General features: G+C 33.2%; 3 protein-coding genes across 5 annotated transcripts in view; 2 read left to right on the top strand and 1 right to left on the bottom strand.

Moving 5' to 3' along the window:
* Positions 1–4,748, top strand: part of LOC108905536 — a 47,446-nt gene extending 42,698 nt beyond the window's left edge. For all 3 annotated transcript variants that reach the window (XM_018708471.2, XM_018708478.2, XM_018708460.2), the window contains exons 4-6: positions 307–539; positions 599–908; positions 4,288–4,748. In XM_018708471.2, coding sequence (XP_018563987.1) covers positions 307–539; positions 599–908; positions 4,288–4,418 — 674 coding nt within the window. In that variant the 3' untranslated portion in view covers positions 4,419–4,748. The remainder of the gene's footprint in view (positions 1–306; positions 540–598; positions 909–4,287) is intronic.
* Positions 4,749–5,920: 1,172 nt separating this feature from the next.
* Positions 5,921–8,564, top strand: LOC108905157 (protein wntless). Its single transcript, XM_018707942.1, has 2 exons — positions 5,921–6,262; positions 6,317–8,564. Exons 1-2 carry the CDS (start codon positions 6,002–6,004, stop codon positions 7,685–7,687), a joined length of 1,632 nt encoding a protein of 543 aa, XP_018563458.1. The 5' UTR covers positions 5,921–6,001; the 3' UTR covers positions 7,688–8,564.
* A 6,441-nt stretch (positions 8,565–15,005) lies between these two features.
* LOC108905684 (rho GTPase-activating protein 20-like) overlaps positions 15,006–16,905 on the bottom strand; it is a 217,366-nt gene continuing 215,466 nt past the window's right edge. Inside the window, exon 8 of the mRNA XM_018708665.2 lies at positions 15,006–16,233. Within this exon, the coding sequence (XP_018564181.1) occupies positions 15,848–16,233 (386 nt within the window). The 3' untranslated portion in view covers positions 15,006–15,847. The remainder of the gene's footprint in view (positions 16,234–16,905) is intronic.

Genomic DNA, 16,905 nt, shown 5'->3' with positions numbered 1-16,905 from the left:
TTTTAGGGAAATTAAAATGTCTTGCAAACTGAAAATTTAGTAAAATTGATAACTAGATTATTGAAATTAAGTAAAAAAAAGGTTAATATTATGTGAATGGGCAATAGTGATCTAATTATGTCTAAAAGAATCCAAGAAAAAACTATTAAAGTCATTCATTCGCACCGCGCGGATTAACGGTCTCGGATTGGTACCCTGAGGAGGACCTTTGTCCATTTTGGCATAATAACTATTGACAATTAATGTATGAATTATATATTCAATAGTTTGATGAAAAATAACACGTTTTCTTGCTTGTTTTCTCAGCAAAAGATGTGAGAATCATGTTGAAGCTCCAGATTATCCAAAGCGACGAAGAGGTGCACAGTTTGTCGCAGGACATGGCCCGCTTGATGTGCACCGATGATGCCAAAGATTCCCTTGTCGAGTGCACCTGCAAAGAAGGCGAGAGGCCCATCAAAGCTCACAGTTGGATCGTCAAACTCAGAAGTTCAAAACTTGGTACCCGACTCATATCATACGAAGATGAAAGGGACAAAGTAAGACGCTCGTGTAAAATCTTATAGACGAAGAATTAACATTGTTTTTTTTCTTCCAGAGAATGAAGTACAAGCTAGAACTGACGGAACTATCACACGGATTGGTGACGGAACTCCTCCGTTACATTTACACCGACAAGGTGGACAACCCCGACAAGTACACGCACAAATTGTTGCCGTTGAGCACGAGATTCCAGCTGCCCGGGTTGACCGCCCTGTGCGAGAGGAATTTGATTGAAAGTCTGACGCCCAGTAGCGTGCCAAATATCTTATTGCTCGCCGACCAGTGCGGATGCGACAATTTGAGGAAGGCGGCTTTACATTATTGCGAGAATTCCGTGGAAATCAAGGATTCGGTGCACCACACAGGTAAGTCGTGAATTTAGTTTTGACAATCAATAGCACTTAGATCAGGGAAATTTGCCGGTCGCCTTAAAAATTGTTACAAGGTGTATACCAAATTTCCTAATATTTAGAGGTTTTCCAGGTAGATTTGAAAATTGTTACATGTTGCGAAAATGCAAGCTCTATATCACATTCCATAATTCAGTGACTACCATTTTCCAATTTTTTTTTGGTTTCAAAAATTATACAGGGACCATCAAAAAGTTTGTAACAATAGAAAACATTTTTGCTTGTCTGTGCCAGATAAGTGCAACATAGATACTGGCTGATTTTTATTTTAGAAGCAAATGGCAAAAATTAAAAATGTACATTTTCCAAAAAATATGTGAAATTTTTTGACTGAATTCTGACAGCATTAATTTATTTTGACCTGAGTTTAGATTTTGCCATCAAAATAAAATAAATATTAGAAAAAAATTCAAAACAAAGTTAATTTTTTAATTTAGTGCTTTTATGTTTAATGTTGTTCTCTCTTATTACTCCAAAATAATTATTACTAAAACTTGACATCTATGATGCTTTACCCTCAGTTCCTTCTTTTACATGGTAAATGTGATGGTACAATCATGGTTTCAAAGTAATGCCCACTTATTTTGTTCCAAAATAGTCAAAATTGTTTATTACTGTCCATGTATTATGCACATACTTGACATAAAAATTGTCATAATAAAAATACCCAGTCTGGCAGCTGTAATGGTCGATTTTTTTATGCATTTGAGTGTCATAGTGTCTTTTCCACTGACAGGAACTCTAGCCCAACAAAAACATAACAAACACGATATTTTATTGCTGTTTATTACAGCTTAAAACAGGAGAATGTTTAATATGTTTATGTTTATTTATGCTCCAAAGTAAGCTATTGATTGTTTCCAAAAAAACAGGGTTAAAAGGAACTATGACGGTCAAGCAATTTTATTGCATGAATCGGTCAAAGGGTCATTCTAGATGAAAAAACCGCGGAGTGCTATTAAATTAGAGGGTGGAAATTGGAGGTAGGGGTGAAAATGCACCCCTTTCAGTTTTTTAATTGTAGCTCGAAAACGAAGCAAAATTTCGCTATAGTTCATAATTAGGAAAAATTATTTAGAGAATGAATTTCCCATCGAAATGGCTTATTTAAAAAATTTTAAAAGAAAATTTTATGCAAAATATAGTTAATAAACAATTTTAAAAAAGTAAAAAATAAGCCTTTTTTTGATTTTTTTACTCTAATTTTCTTTAGTAGAAGTATGCAAAGAAAATTGCTGTACAAAAAAAATTGATGAGATTCCCTTCAAAATGATGTGTTTTCAAAAGTTTTTGGGCTAATATTGGTCAAACTTAGATATTTTTTAGATTTTCGTCATTTTTAACATAAATTAGTCAGAAAAATAAAAAAAAAATCAAAAAATCCTTAAAAATTGTTTACTAACGATATTTTGCATAAAATTTTTCTTTTGAATTTTTTAAATGAGCCATTTCGATGGGATTCAATTTTGCTTCGTTTTCATGCTATATTTAAAAAACTGCAAAAGTGCATTTTTAACCCTATCTTTAATTTCAACCCTCTAATTTAATAGCACCCCGCGTTTTTTCATTTTTAATGACCTTTCGAACAAGTCACGTGATGAAAATCCTTGAACGAATCCTTCCTTTTTTGCAAAAAAAATGGGAATTAAAACGTATAAGGGTAAACGTGACGAAAATCGAAAAATTGGCTAAATTTGAGCAACTATATTATATCAGTCAATTCTCATCCAAAAATACTGTACAACCTCTTTTTAAAAAATAAGCAAGAAGTCCACAATCAAAATAAAAGCCTAACAGTTAAAAGAGAGATTGAAAAAATTTAGTCACTATTTTTCAAATTTGTATTTTTTTCTAAGTATTGATTTTATTTCAATATGAAAAGAATGACCGCAAAAAACCTGCGATTTTCGCCCGTTTTTTCACAATTCGCAGAGAATTTTAAAAAATACATAAAAATATGTTTTTGGTCGCAAATTACTTGTAAAAAACTGAAATGAGTATAGTTTTTAGTATTTTGAAAATTTTAAAAATCACCCCTACTTGGGGCTTGAAAAAATGCCAAAAATGATGAATTTGAATATTACCAATAGATATAAAAACTATTAGCATGTGAATTATCTTAATATATATTTTTTTTAATTTTTACAATACTGATATTCTCTATTTTTGGGGGTGATTCCACTCCCTGAGCACACTTAAGGGTGAATTTTCTAATTCAACATGCTTATTTCAGTTATGAAAATAAATCTTTCTTTGTACCTTCATCATTCGATAGAAAAATTCACATGCTAATAGTTTTTATATTTATTGGTAATATTCAATTCTTCATTTTGGGCGTCTTTTCAACCCCCAAATAAGTAGGGGTGATTTTTTTAAATTTTCAAAAAACTTAAAGCTGTGCTCATCTTAATTTTTTACGACGAGTAATTCGAGACCAAAAACATATTTATATCTATTTTCTTTAGTTCTCTGCGAATTGTGAAAAAATGGGCGATCTTTGAAAAACATTTCCTGATCCTTGAAATTCTGTGATAATTTCCGCTATTCCAGTTTGGTATACACCCTGTGACTTCTATCGTTTGAAATACGAGATATAACTTTAAATGGGGGTATTTACATGATCTTTAGAAACATATAAGATTGTTTTCTCAAATTTTTTCTTGAAAACAGAAAGTTGCGATATTATTTACCGTATTACAAATAGATTCTCGTAAACCAATAAACTAAAATAGTGTAATGAAATGAAGTGGTGACAGAATAGGCTATTTTCGTTTCTCTTTGACCTACTATTTTTTTGCCCTTCTAGCACCTGTTGTCAAATCACATCAGGTGTATTGAGATTATGTAGTTCTCTTAAACTGGAAGATCATTGACATTGAGATTCACAAACTAAACACAGTGGTTTAAGAAAATAATTACAAATTATTTAATTAAGAACTGGAATTTGAAATCTATCAGATTAGTAAACAGTTTTATTTTTTCATGTACATTTTATAACAAAACAAAAATTGGTAGTAATTATGCAAAAACATTGATTTTTTAGTGCCACTTGTAACATTTTTTTAATGTCTGATGCTTCACCCACATTGACAACAAAAAAATATTTCGTTATCACATAAAAGCAATCTGTTTTTACAAAATCATTTCCCATTGCAATTTTTTGTCTCTGCCACTCTGTGGTGTGATACACTCGGTTAAGAATTGGTGTTCGAGAGTTTGACTATCTGATTTAAATAAAAAACAGACCTTTAAAGTTACATCTCGCATAATACAAGCGACACCTTTTTGTCATTGTGTTGGTTTGTCTCTGTTACTTATGGGAGAATCATTTCAGGGGGTAAAACGTTGGCTTGGAGGGTGATGGAGATGGTAAACCCCGACTTGTTCTTGGAGGCGTGCGAGAGCATCGGTAGTTCCTCCAGTAATCTGGACAGTCCCGGAACGACGGGCTCCTGGAGCGATTGACTCCTGAGAAAGCTAGCCAATTTATTTATTTCGAAAGCTGATAAAGTACAAAGAATGTAATATTTACAATGTGATCTGATTTTTTTTTTATTATTCGTATTTTAAGATTGGTATTATGAAATGTATTATATTAGATAGGGTACTAAATAAAATTCGATATTAAGGTTAATAGCTAACGTTATAAATGCAGTTTAACGTGCATTGATTTTAGTTTTAAGGATGAGGAGCCTTGTCGTACTGTAACTTGTAGGTTTAAGTCTAATTTTCCAGAAAAAAAAGTATTCTTAGGAGTGAATTATTTTTTATCGATGTTACTGTAAGTACATTATGTTTATATTAAATATAATTTTTATTTCTATTAAGAGTTTTTTCACTTTCTTCGCAAAACAAAAAAAAAATATATTTAAAAAAGGATACCTTACACATCGCTCATAATGAAAAGTGAGTTAATTTTCCATCTTACGGAGTCCATAAATTTATAAAAGAGTCTAAATACAGGGTGTCCTGTTCATACTTCAACAAAATTGGGAAGCGAGTTCCTCTTGGAAAAATAATGGGTGTAGTTCAATTAATGTTTTTCTCATTAACATTTCATTTCCAAGACAGGGTATTAAAGTTATTACTCTGAAGACAATGCATAAAATAAAATATGATTGTATCACTCCTGCAGCTGTGTAATTGATCCAGTTTAACAAATTAACATCGCCAAATTCTAGATCGAAATGTGAACAATATCACTTTTTGCTCACCCAGTACTGAATGATAACTGAGGTAGTGTTGTTGGGCATAAAATTATTCATTGCTGGATGAAGTTGACTCGTAATTTCTCACACTTTTGTTGATGTTATTTCTTCAATTCTTTGTTCCTTTGCTCTTTGACGCTCATTAATTAGAACACTTTCGGCATCTGGGTATTCGGAAAATACTCAATTCTATCTGCACTTGCACACCCTGTTCTGGTTACGGTGTGTTTATTCAGTATCTTGGTCTTTGTATTACTGACTTGTGAGCACTATTAATTTCAATATCACTCTTTTTGTAGTGCGCGGAAATCAAGACAATAGGAAAAAATTGTAATCACACTTCTGAATTGTCAGGAAAATGCATATAATGCTTAGAGCTTAAAAAACTTGTTTTAAGAAGAATATAAATTTCGGAGACAACTTTCACTACATAAAATTCAAAACCATTCAAAACTGACTGACCACTGACCACTGACCACCAGTGACCACAGAACATAGTCGCACGGAATATTTAAAAATGCATAGTTCCGTTCAATTTTTCAGGTTGGAGACAGCAGTGACACCACCAAAACACAAAACAAAGGTGGTATCATTATTTAATTGGTTGCTATGTGAAACTAGCTTGTTTCTCACCAATCAGATTACACCATAAGAGAGAAACGTATAGTTCGTACTACTTCCTCAATCGCTTATGCACAGGACTACCAATAGATAACTGTAAAAGTAAAAAACTAAAAGCTCTAACAAGGTTTTGTTTTTGTTTGTTAATGGCGTACGTCGAAAGCAGTTTGAGCAGATTCCTAATCTAAACAAAAGAAATTCCTCAACAAAAACGGAACCATGCCCGGCACCATACTCGAGAACTTAAGTGGTCGAAAATTAAGTGTTTTAGTGGCTATCTTACTGGCTAGCCAGCTAACATGCTTCCTAGTCGGACTCATCAGTCCCAGCCCGGCGACTTCTCAAGGCATCCTCTCTACTGTTTGTGTGGACGAGGACCCGAGCGCCGATAGTATTGACCGATGGTTCACCAGACCGTGCTCCAGAGAGGTGCAGCTAAACCAGGAAAAGGCCACGGTTGGGTTAGACGCCAAAAATCTAGTAAGTTTTTGTAGTTATCCTGCTTGATTTGCGTTTACGTAGTGTTTTTTCTAGGTATTTGTGGTTCAGATGCCTCGTCATGACACCCATGACTTTTCCCGCTGGCAGCAAAATTTGGTCGGTGTTATACAAGTCGACATGGTATATCAGTCCGATCAAAAATTGGATCCTATTATCGAGCTAACTCTAGACGCTCGATTGGCCTATAGCGACAAGACATCGAATGGAGGACGTACGCCTTGGAAATATTACGCCCAGTCCGAAGAAAAGCGTTACATGGACTGTTCCTTCGAAGATATGACCATAAAGGACAAAAATGGGTACCCCTACAATTGCAGTATAATACCCTTGTTTGAGCTAGGAGCTATTTCTCATGATTATTACCTGCTGAACTTGCGTTTGCCATACAACAACACCGCGAGCAAAAACACCGGTTTGAGTAAGATAGATGACATTTACGTGCACGTTATCCATATGAATGGTGGTTTTACGAAAATCTGGGTGTCTCTGAAGACGTTTTTCTTTCCGATCATCATCGCTATTATGGTGTGGTTTTGGAATAGGGTTCACATGTTGAACCGCACACCGGCACTGTTAGAATGCATGCTGATGGGCTTAGGAGGTACGTTAGCTTTTCTTAATCTTCCTGTGGAATATCTTACTCTCTTATTCGACATGCCATACATGCTTCTACTCAGCGATATCCGTCAAGGTATTTTTTATGCTATGCTACTGTCGTTTTGGTTAGTTTTTGCTGGCGAGCACATGTTGATTCAGGATAACGGCGAACGTAACACCCTGAAGATGTATTGGAAACACTTGAGTACGATTGTGATCGGCTGTCTGTGTTTGCTGTTTTTCGATTTGTGCGAGCGGGGAGTGCAGTTAGTCAACCCGTTCTATTCGATTTGGGTGACTCCCGTCGGCACTAATCTAGCTTTATCCTTCATCATCCTCGCCGGAATATCGGCTAGCTTGTACTTCATCTTCCTCTGCTACATGATCTGGCGCGTTTTCAAGAACATCAGCATCAAACGTTCTATTTTACCGAGCATGTCCCAAGCCCGTCGTTTGCACTACGAAGGAATTATCTACCGTTTCAACTTTCTGATGCTGGTCACGGTGATTTGCGCTGCTTTAACGGTTATATCTTTCATTTTGTCGCAAGTCGCCGAAGGTCAGAACAAATGGGACGAGAACATGGACCTGGAGCTAACCTCGGCCTTGCATACCGGCGTATACGGCATGTGGAACGTTTATATTTGCGCCATGCTGATATTGTATGCCCCGAGTCACAAACAGTGGCCCGCCGATCCGATTTGTGCGGATGGGGAGGAGGTAGAGTTTAGCCGTTTGCCGACGGAATCGTCGGCCAACGAGATTTCATCTTTGACTTCCTTCGCCACTAAAGCTAGCATCGAATAGGTTTTTAAAGACTGGTTGTTTTGGTTGTGACAGAGTCCTTAAGTATTTTAAAGTATTATTATTTATTTTATTTGAATTTGAGGAGTACACATTTGAACTTATATTTTTTTTACTGTAGTTAGGTAGCCATGTAATGACAAATATGATTTTATGTACGAGGATTCATTTTGCTGTATGCAGGTGTATTTATACAGTGACAAATACGTCTTTTTTAAATTTTAAAATTGGAGCCATTGCAAAATCGACAAATGGTACAATTCCAAATCAAGTTAATTTTTGAGTATTCATAACCTCTTCCGAAATGTTCCTATGAAAGCAAAACCACACCAGCAGTGCTCTATCTTTTCTCTTAATAGTAATACACCATTCTTTCAGCCCACAGATATGCGAAATCAGCAGCACTGTTGCATAAATTCATTTGATGTACTGTCGAATATTTATACTTATAGATCCCATCACTAATGAGCACACCTCAATATAAATGTTTATGCCGATACAACGTCGATGTGAGCAATGAACGTGATGAATACGCCTCGCATCCTGCATTTAGCAGCAATTTTTTTTTAAGTGGCAGTTCTATTATCGATTTTACTTAATTTGGTTTTAGAGTAGAGATTTATATTTTGAACCGCCAACTGACTATTATCTTTTAAACTTGTACCTCCTATTTGTGGTTATAGGACTGTAGCAAGTCGTAACGCACGTAGCTATGTCTGCATTTCTCGAATTTGCTTTTTTCCAAGAAACTAATGACATCTCAGTGTCAGTGTTATTCAGTATTATTGTTGTGATTATCATATACTTAATCCTATGTATTTATGTAACTTTTTATATAGTATATGTACTTGTATTTACTAATAAACTAATTTGTCAATAATTAATTGGATCTTTGTCACTGATAGCAGAAACTTGAGTGGTTTTAAAGAAATCGGCAATAAGTCCTGCAGAGGCTGTGCCCTAGGGTGGAGCGAAACAAGCAAAAATTAAAAAAAAATTGTATATCTCCTGGATCATTAATCGATGACCCGATAGGAAAGCTTCATTCTTACAAAAAACTTACATTTTTAGTTCTAAATTGTACCCGAAAAATTGAAGTAATTTCGTAACTTTTTGTCATAAACATACCACTTTTAATTTATTCTTAGCCATATCTTGCGCATAAATGTATTACTTTGTAGTGAAATATCATTAATTAGTTTTGCAAATATTTGCACATTAGGAATTTTTATTCGTAATAACTGCCGAACAGAGATCACCTAGAGTTTCCAAAGCATGGGAACCGGTGAAGCCAACTTGCGGGGAAGTGGAGTGTGTGAGGTAATCTGACCGCGCATACTTTGAACAGGTCCAGATTAAGCAATATTTTTTACACTTATGACAAATATTCACACATTTTCGATGATTGGAACAGCTAAACCGACAAAAATTTTGAAGGAATTAACCACTTTTATCATGAAAGTTTATGCTCCAACCTGGACAAAATTATCTTATAACGATAGTCCGATACATGTATTTAACATGGTTAAAAGGTGTTTGTATTTGCGAGATGACCTGAAAAGCATTGTCTTAAAATCTATTCAAAGAAATGCCTTCTTCGCACACCCAGAAAATGTGTTGCTGGTTATGTTACAAGATTGATGAGTCACACGTAAGAGAAAGATAACTGAACCTCCAATAACAACGAAATACTCCGACTCGGAAATTTTAAACATTGCCTCAGGAGGTACTTTGCTTGAAATTGAAAAGTATCCTTGTCACACTCCGGCAGTAGAGAGGTACGTGAAGCTTGTAACAGAGACTTCATTATCTGTTTGCAGACCAGAAGCAAGAGATGGTTTTATTCGTATGAGGATAAAAGCCAGGTAAGACATAACACTTTTCGACACGAATTCTCAGTACTTTCGTCAAAAAGATGGTGCTGGAACTTACGATTTAGGACATTAAAACATATTTATTGTGGTGTTTTTAAACGTATTTTTCATAGTTATTCGTTCCTCTAGTAATCAAGTATCAATATTGTAGTAAAGATAGCAATATAATCGTAAATAAAGTTCTGTTTGTAAGCCAAAAATTGATTTTTTTCTAAAATTCAAACCTAATGCGTCACTTTAATATATTGACTTATTTAGCTGAAATTTTACATGAATACTTCTAATACCACGTATCATCGATTGATAGTACAGGATGTGGTACAGGAATCTTAAAACTTTAAACACAAATTTTTCACTCCACCCTCCTGCGCACTATGTTAATTAAGTACATAAACAAACTCTGAGGGGTGTTTTTTTGAGGGATTTCAAGCCATAAAGGTTCCATAAATCATTTTTTTTAATATGGGCTATTGAAGTTTAAAAAAAAATTAATGAAAATTAAAACAAGTAATTTTCAAAGTATCCGGTGGCATCAAATATCTTGGGTTTTTAGTTAGAACAGCCCCCCAGTATCTCCTCCACTGATATACCTACATCTTTATATTCGAGTTCATTGGATTTTTCCGTTTAATTAGACAAATCATTCATCAATGTTCTCATATACTTTAGAAAACGTAATATTTTTTTATTTCATCACCCTGTATCTCCAGAACTATCCGAGAATCTAGATTTATTTAAATTTTTTAATTTAAAATCACTTAGAGAACAGTAGGCAATCCGACAATCATTGGATCGTTGCAAATAAGTGCTGATTCTATGGCGCCATCTGTATTTTAAGACCATAATAAATTTATTCTAGAAATAAAAGGGTTACAGTTAACTCCTTTGTTAAACATCTGTACAGTTATCTATTTATAGAGAATTGTCACTAGATCTATTTCAGCTTATCACCGGTAGATGACAGGATATGTAAAATTGGAACAAAAGCAATGTATTACCAAATTCACCGAATTAGTTTTTGTCAAAGTACAATTGTATAAATTTTGTGCCGCTGAAAACGCTGAGAGCTGGGATGATTAGTTTTTGTCTAGTTTTGTCTAGTAGTTTTTTGAGTGAATGTGTTATATAATTTATTAACTCGGCTAGGAGCGTTCGCTGATCAAAAAAATATTAAATTTCAGAAACCTTGGGACCTAGAGAAAAACTGTATTTCCAGGGTCGCTTATTGTCCAGGGAAAATTTTTCAGATTTTTTCGAGACCCAAATCTTTTCTGAAGAAATCGATTGTCCATGAAAATTCAAGAAAATTTATGGTTAAATTTTAAATTTTCGATTTAAGGACACCATTGCGTACATTCTGTACCGTTGTAAACACGGATGGTTAGTTTTTGTTTACGAGCCTTCGCAGATAAAAAAAATATAAAATCTCAAAAACCTGAGGATCTAGAGAACTAATTAGTTTTGATTCTCCAGTGTCGTTACGGTCTAGGGAAATTTTTTCAAATTTTTTTGAGACCCAAAACGTTTCTGAAGAAATCGATAACAATAGACAATTTACTGGACTGGTTCTCGAGAATAGTTATTCTATTGCAAACTAGAGGGCAGCAGAGAAGTAACTCCTTAGCGAACTAGACGGCGCTAGTACAATTGTTTTTGCTTACTAAAAGTCACATGGATAGTTTTCTTCATAATGTTTATAAAGCCATAGTCGTTAATCATGTTTTGTCTAATAGATGTCCGTAATACAAAATTGAGAGAGTACCGCCATCGTCCGCTATGTTCATGCTAAATGCTAAATACATTTTTGCGCTTCAGTGGCTTCAGTTTCTAACCTAACTTTTGACTAGTTGTTAACGGTTACAAAGTGATTTTTGTCCGATTACTCTGAAAACAGAACAAAAATGCATAAACATGTAGAGCATTCGAGATTCGAGAATGAACTATATGACTGACGGACTACCTACTACATCGTAAATGTAAACTATATATTTCTAATTAAACTGAAGCCTCAGCATTCATGGTTGGTTTATAAAAAAGTATTAGTCCTAACTTAGTCTTAGTATTAACCTTAATCTTAGTCCTAATAAGTTAAATGTACAGAATGTAATGTATCGGTTTATAAAAATCCCTAGTCGTAAGAGGTCTTAAGACATGACCTTGAAAGTTCGCATCTTTTAATTTTTCTAGGATTAAGACTAAGATTTGAGAAGTGCGCATGCACAAGTATTGCATTTCGTAGCATAGTGACCTCCTGTCTTTGTCTATGGTGGTCGCCAATACGCCATTACCATAGTAATAGGTTATATTTTTCTTTTCACTCACCAACAAAACAAATAAAATAACATTACCTCATTATAATAAACAAGTATTATGCTGTGATATTACTAGCCATGCGCGTAGTCGAATCGCTCATTGGTTAATCTTAATAAAATTAGGACCACACATTGTTTTTATAAACGTGTACCTATTCTTAGGACTAATACTAAGATTAGTATAAAGGTTAATACTAAGACTAAGACTAAGTTAGGACTAATACTTTTTTATAAACCAACCATCAATCCGTCAAAGTAGCTTCATTGGTCTCTATACCAGGTATCCCCAACTGCTGTCGTTTATATTAGTAAAATTAATACAAATCACTTCAAGACAATTTATTATGTATCTAGAATTATATTACATTAGTACTCTCTCAATTCAGTGACTCTAATTTATTGCATTTTGTATAGTGGCTTTCTTGAAGCATTTTTATCGAGGCTGTCATTTAACGGCAAGTGTGAGAATTATCATCTATACCTAAATTATTTTTATATATTTTAAATTTTTTATAACTTTTACGATGATGAATACTTACCCACTTATATAGAAGCTTATGACGATGTGAGTAAATACAATTTTGTCAATACCTTTTTTCATATTTTGATCACAATTCAATTAAAATCTAAACTGTCGAATTAATTATCAAATGTCTTATGACGCATTACCAATTGCCATTAAACGGGAAAGTGGGCACACATTTAAGGAAAATGCTGATCGAAGTCAAGAATAAAACTGCACAAACTGATTACACATTTGTATTTTCTAGAAAATATATATTACAAAAATCCCATAAAAAGTTATATAAATCTTTTCGTATCTTTTAACTTACAATTAAACGAGATATAATGGCAAAAAATAATATTTCTTATAAATTGTTAACAGTAACATTTGTTCTGCACAAATAATTGTGCGCGTACTCCGGCCAGTACCGGAACTATCTTATAATACAAAGAGTATATACAAAATCTTACAAAAATGCTTCCCAAGGAAACAGGAAATAAATATACAAACGTTCAATACAAAAAATTGAAACAATATATACAAATCAGACTTTACTGTAATAGCTACAAACTAACGCACTTAAAGCACGATAAACAACGTTCTCTTTCATTAAGTACACAAACGTCACGGCTCTCGGGGAATCTGACAATCATTTGGCACAATAACTGGACTGAATATTTCACTTTTCGAATTCCACAAGTATTTTTGACGTCGTTAATTTTTTATGTCCAATAGTTCAACAAAAAGTGTTACGGATTCAGTCCACTGACAGTATTTTAATTATGTAACGTGCAAACGTGTAAAAACCTTTGAAATTGGTAAAAAAATAAATTTCATGCTGGTAGTGCTGTACACAAAATATATATTTGACGACTATATGTATATTTTTTAGTCAGAAAATCAAAGACTGATACTTTTGACGCAAGGGTTTATTTATTATTACTTTTTAATAAAACTAAAAATTTAAAAAGTTCATAATTTTACAAACTAAATAATTGGAGTGAAATTGAGATTTTTTTTATTTGGGTATTTTGCCAGCTGTGAAAAAATATAAAATTATTAATGAAATCAACCCTTGCCTTGAAAGGCGTAATATTATCCGTATCAGTAAAATACACAGCACTACCTAAAAAATAATATTAAAATGATTATTAACTACACTGAGAGACATAATATTGTACAAAATATAAAACAATATAGAACTAAAAAATCATATTTTGTCGAGAAGTTATACTGATGTTCAAATAATACTAACGGAAATATCATTTTTCTTAAACAAAACATCTTTAACTAAAAAAAAACTATAAAAGACAATTTTCTTCTTGAGAATGCGATGAGCTAGAAAATACGACAAATCCTTCAACATCGATTAAAAAGAAAACACATTCATCAGTGTATTTTAGAGGAAAAAGTGTATATTCATGGGCGTGGTTAGGGGGGCAGGGGTATGCATGGCCCATCCCCAAAAAAATATAGTAGTTGAAATTTTGCATTTTTTGTTTAAATTTTATTTAATAAAACATGCTATTATTCATAGTTATGAGTAAATTTAAATTGTAATAATTCTTTGTAATATTGGATATTTTACTATCAAAATGGATAAAAATAGTTTCCATATTAGTAAAGGAAGCAACATTGCCAGATAAACAATACTATTTCAAATGTTGGTTACACCGAGAAACAGGTTTATACCAGAAATTATTTTTTAATTTAAAATCATTTATATAGAATCACCCCTTAAAATTTATCGACTTATTTAATTAACTCCTTCTGTAAGTTACAATAACTGTAATCATAATCATAATCAACACTTATTTCTGAAATTTATTAACTGAATGGTTAAAAATATTTTCCACCCTAGTAAAGTCATGACAAATGATCTTTGTGTCTCAAGTGTAAGCATTTACACTAAGAGACATGTGTAATATAAAATAAAAAAGTTATATTCAATCACAGTTTCCATTTTTGGATTTTCTGCTGCATGAACAAAAAAAAAAGAAATGGACGTTTATTTTTATGATATAATTTTTTTAATCCTAACTAGGTAGTACCGAAAGGGATTGTCAAAAATTTGTCATTCAAGATTTTGTTTTTATTTATTTTTATTAATTTATTATTTTATTATGTTTATTGATTTTTTATTTTTATTATTATGATGAAAAATTACATTTCTCAGTGCACTTTAGTGAGAATATATTTTCAAAAAATGCTATCGTCAAAAATTTGTCTCAGGATTTTATTTTTATTTATTTCTATCATTTTTTATTTTATTTTTTTATTGATTTTTAATTTTTATTATTTTATTATTTTTTATTATTATGATGAAAAATTACTTTTCTCATCTCAGTGCACTTTAAAGGAATAATTTATTTTTAATGAGTATATTTTCAAAAAATGCTATTGGAAAAAATTTGTCTTTTGGGATTTTATTTTTATTTATTTCTATTATTTTTTATTATTATGATGAAAAATTACATTTCTCAGTGCACTTTAGTGAGAATATATTTTCAAAAAATGCTATCGTCAAAAATTTGTCTTTCAGGATTTTATTTTTATTTATTTTTATTATTTTTTATTATTTTTATTGATTTTTATTTTTATTATTTTATTATTTTTTATTATTATCATGAAAAATTACATTCATAATGATACTTTTATTAAAGTTTTATAATTTCTGCGAAATCAAAATCATAGTTGGACTAGTTCTTTTGATGTTAAATAATTTTTTGTTATCTGGAATTATATTAAAAAGTCCATAATTATGATCAAGTTTAAATTTTACAAGTTAGATAAGCAATTTTAATATTAAAATTAGGTATTAACCATACTAGTAAAATACAGAACAGAGCCTGAAAAAATAATATTAAAATTCTGTATGTTGGTTACACTGAAAGATGTACTACTTTGAAAAATTCAGTCAGAAAGCTACAATCTTCAGATTTTCCACTTCACAAAAGTAAAGGAAAATAAAACATCTATTTCCTTAAAATACATTTTTTTATATCTAAATGAATAATATTGTGAAAAATAAATATTTCCTTGAAAATTTGACACTCACTCAAAAATTCACTGCTGTTTTTGGAAGTTCCAATAATATAACATGACAAATATTTTAATTTTGACTGCTAAAGTAAAAATTATATTTCTCAGTGTATTTTAAAACAAAACAATTCCTATTTGTATATGGACAGGATTTAAAACTTCGATATTCAAGGATTTCAACAATAATTTGTAACTGAAAAAAAAAATCATTACTTGTTTGAATATTTTGTTACGTTACTGAAAAACTCATCATTTCTCAATATACATATTAATTTCACACTTCTTTAAAAAAAAAATTGAAATCCCGTCCAATCATACATAAATCCCACGAGTAACGAAAAATACAAAATACAAATTAACTAAACGGGAAAAATACTTAAGACACAATACCTGGCGTTTTCAAAAAATCGCGGACACTTAACACCTAACCTCAAACGTAACTCTCGTTCTCCGCGTCCGTCACCAGCAACAACCTCGCGGTGGCGTACGTGGGCGGCGGCGGGGGCGGCGGCCTGTACATGGGGGGTAGGTGAACGGGCGGCAGGTGCCTGAGCGGGGGCGGCCGCCTCGGAGGGATGGGCGGCGAACACAGACTCTCGTTGGAGGCGCAGAAGGCCTCGTCTTCCTCGATCCAGGTGCTGTCGAGGGTGCGCATCCTAGCCGCCTGCCTGGCCCAGTCGGAGCGGTGGAAGGAGGGGGTGTGGTAGTTGAGGCCGGGGCTCTCCCGGTCGTCCTCGGACAGAGTGAGGCCAGAGTCGCGGCTCAGGGACTTCTGGTCCTTGCTCAATTCTACAGAGTCTAGGGATAGACCGAGAGCTGAAAAAAAAAGTATTGTCAGTTTCACAAATGCGACACGAAGGCTTGATATAAAGGGTGGCATAAAAGTATGGAAACCCCAAAAAATGTCCGCCATAGTGAATTTTAAAAATCTGACCTCGGATTCGTGATCAGCGACCTCGAAAACCTCCGTATATAAAATTTGGTGACAATCGGTTAACTTTGAAAATTTTCGTCCGCCATCTTGAAATTTTTGAAATGGTTAAAGTCACATCTGAACGTACAATTTTCCGCTCTTTCCACTCCCGGGGTCAAAAAGGGAGGTTCCCGTTTAAAAAAATCGTCTTGACCCCACAATGACCACATGGTCAGTGGTCAGTGGTCATGGCATGGTCAGCATTGAATAGCCAGGGAAAAATCCTAACTTTCCCTACATTTGTTTTTTCCAGAAAATGCATATCAACGCGAGATTTTTTGGGGTTCCCATACTTTTATGCCACCCTGTATATGAACTAAGGAAAATGTTACCAGAACAATACATTGACGTTCTAAAATTATTGTTTAGAATCTAGCAAGAAGATAAAGTCTTAGATTTTAAAGAAATAAAAGCGCGTATGCCTCAAGGTAGTGTCCTTGGACCTACAACATATTCATTGTACACCAATGATCTACCAGCAATGGAAGACAGAAGGTAGATTATGATCAAGAAAG

The sequence above is a fragment of the Anoplophora glabripennis genome, unplaced genomic scaffold, assembly GCF_000390285.2.
Source record: "Anoplophora glabripennis isolate ALB-LARVAE unplaced genomic scaffold, Agla_2.0 scaffold15, whole genome shotgun sequence".
Lineage (NCBI taxonomy): Eukaryota > Metazoa > Arthropoda > Insecta > Coleoptera > Cerambycidae > Anoplophora > Anoplophora glabripennis.
Note: the sequence above shows the minus strand (reverse complement) of the source record. Positions and strands in the feature narration are given on the sequence as shown.

What these genes read in the sequence shown, in the direction of transcription:
- LOC108905157 (XM_018707942.1), top strand. Translation starts at nt 6,002, where the DNA reads ATGCCCGGCACCATACTCGAGAACTTAAGTGGTCGAAAATTAAGTGTT. An exon ending in GGTTAGACGCCAAAAATCTA is followed by an intron (nt 6,263 to 6,316) that starts GTAAGTTTTTGT and finishes TGTTTTTTCTAG; the next exon opens with GTATTTGTGGTTCAGATGCC.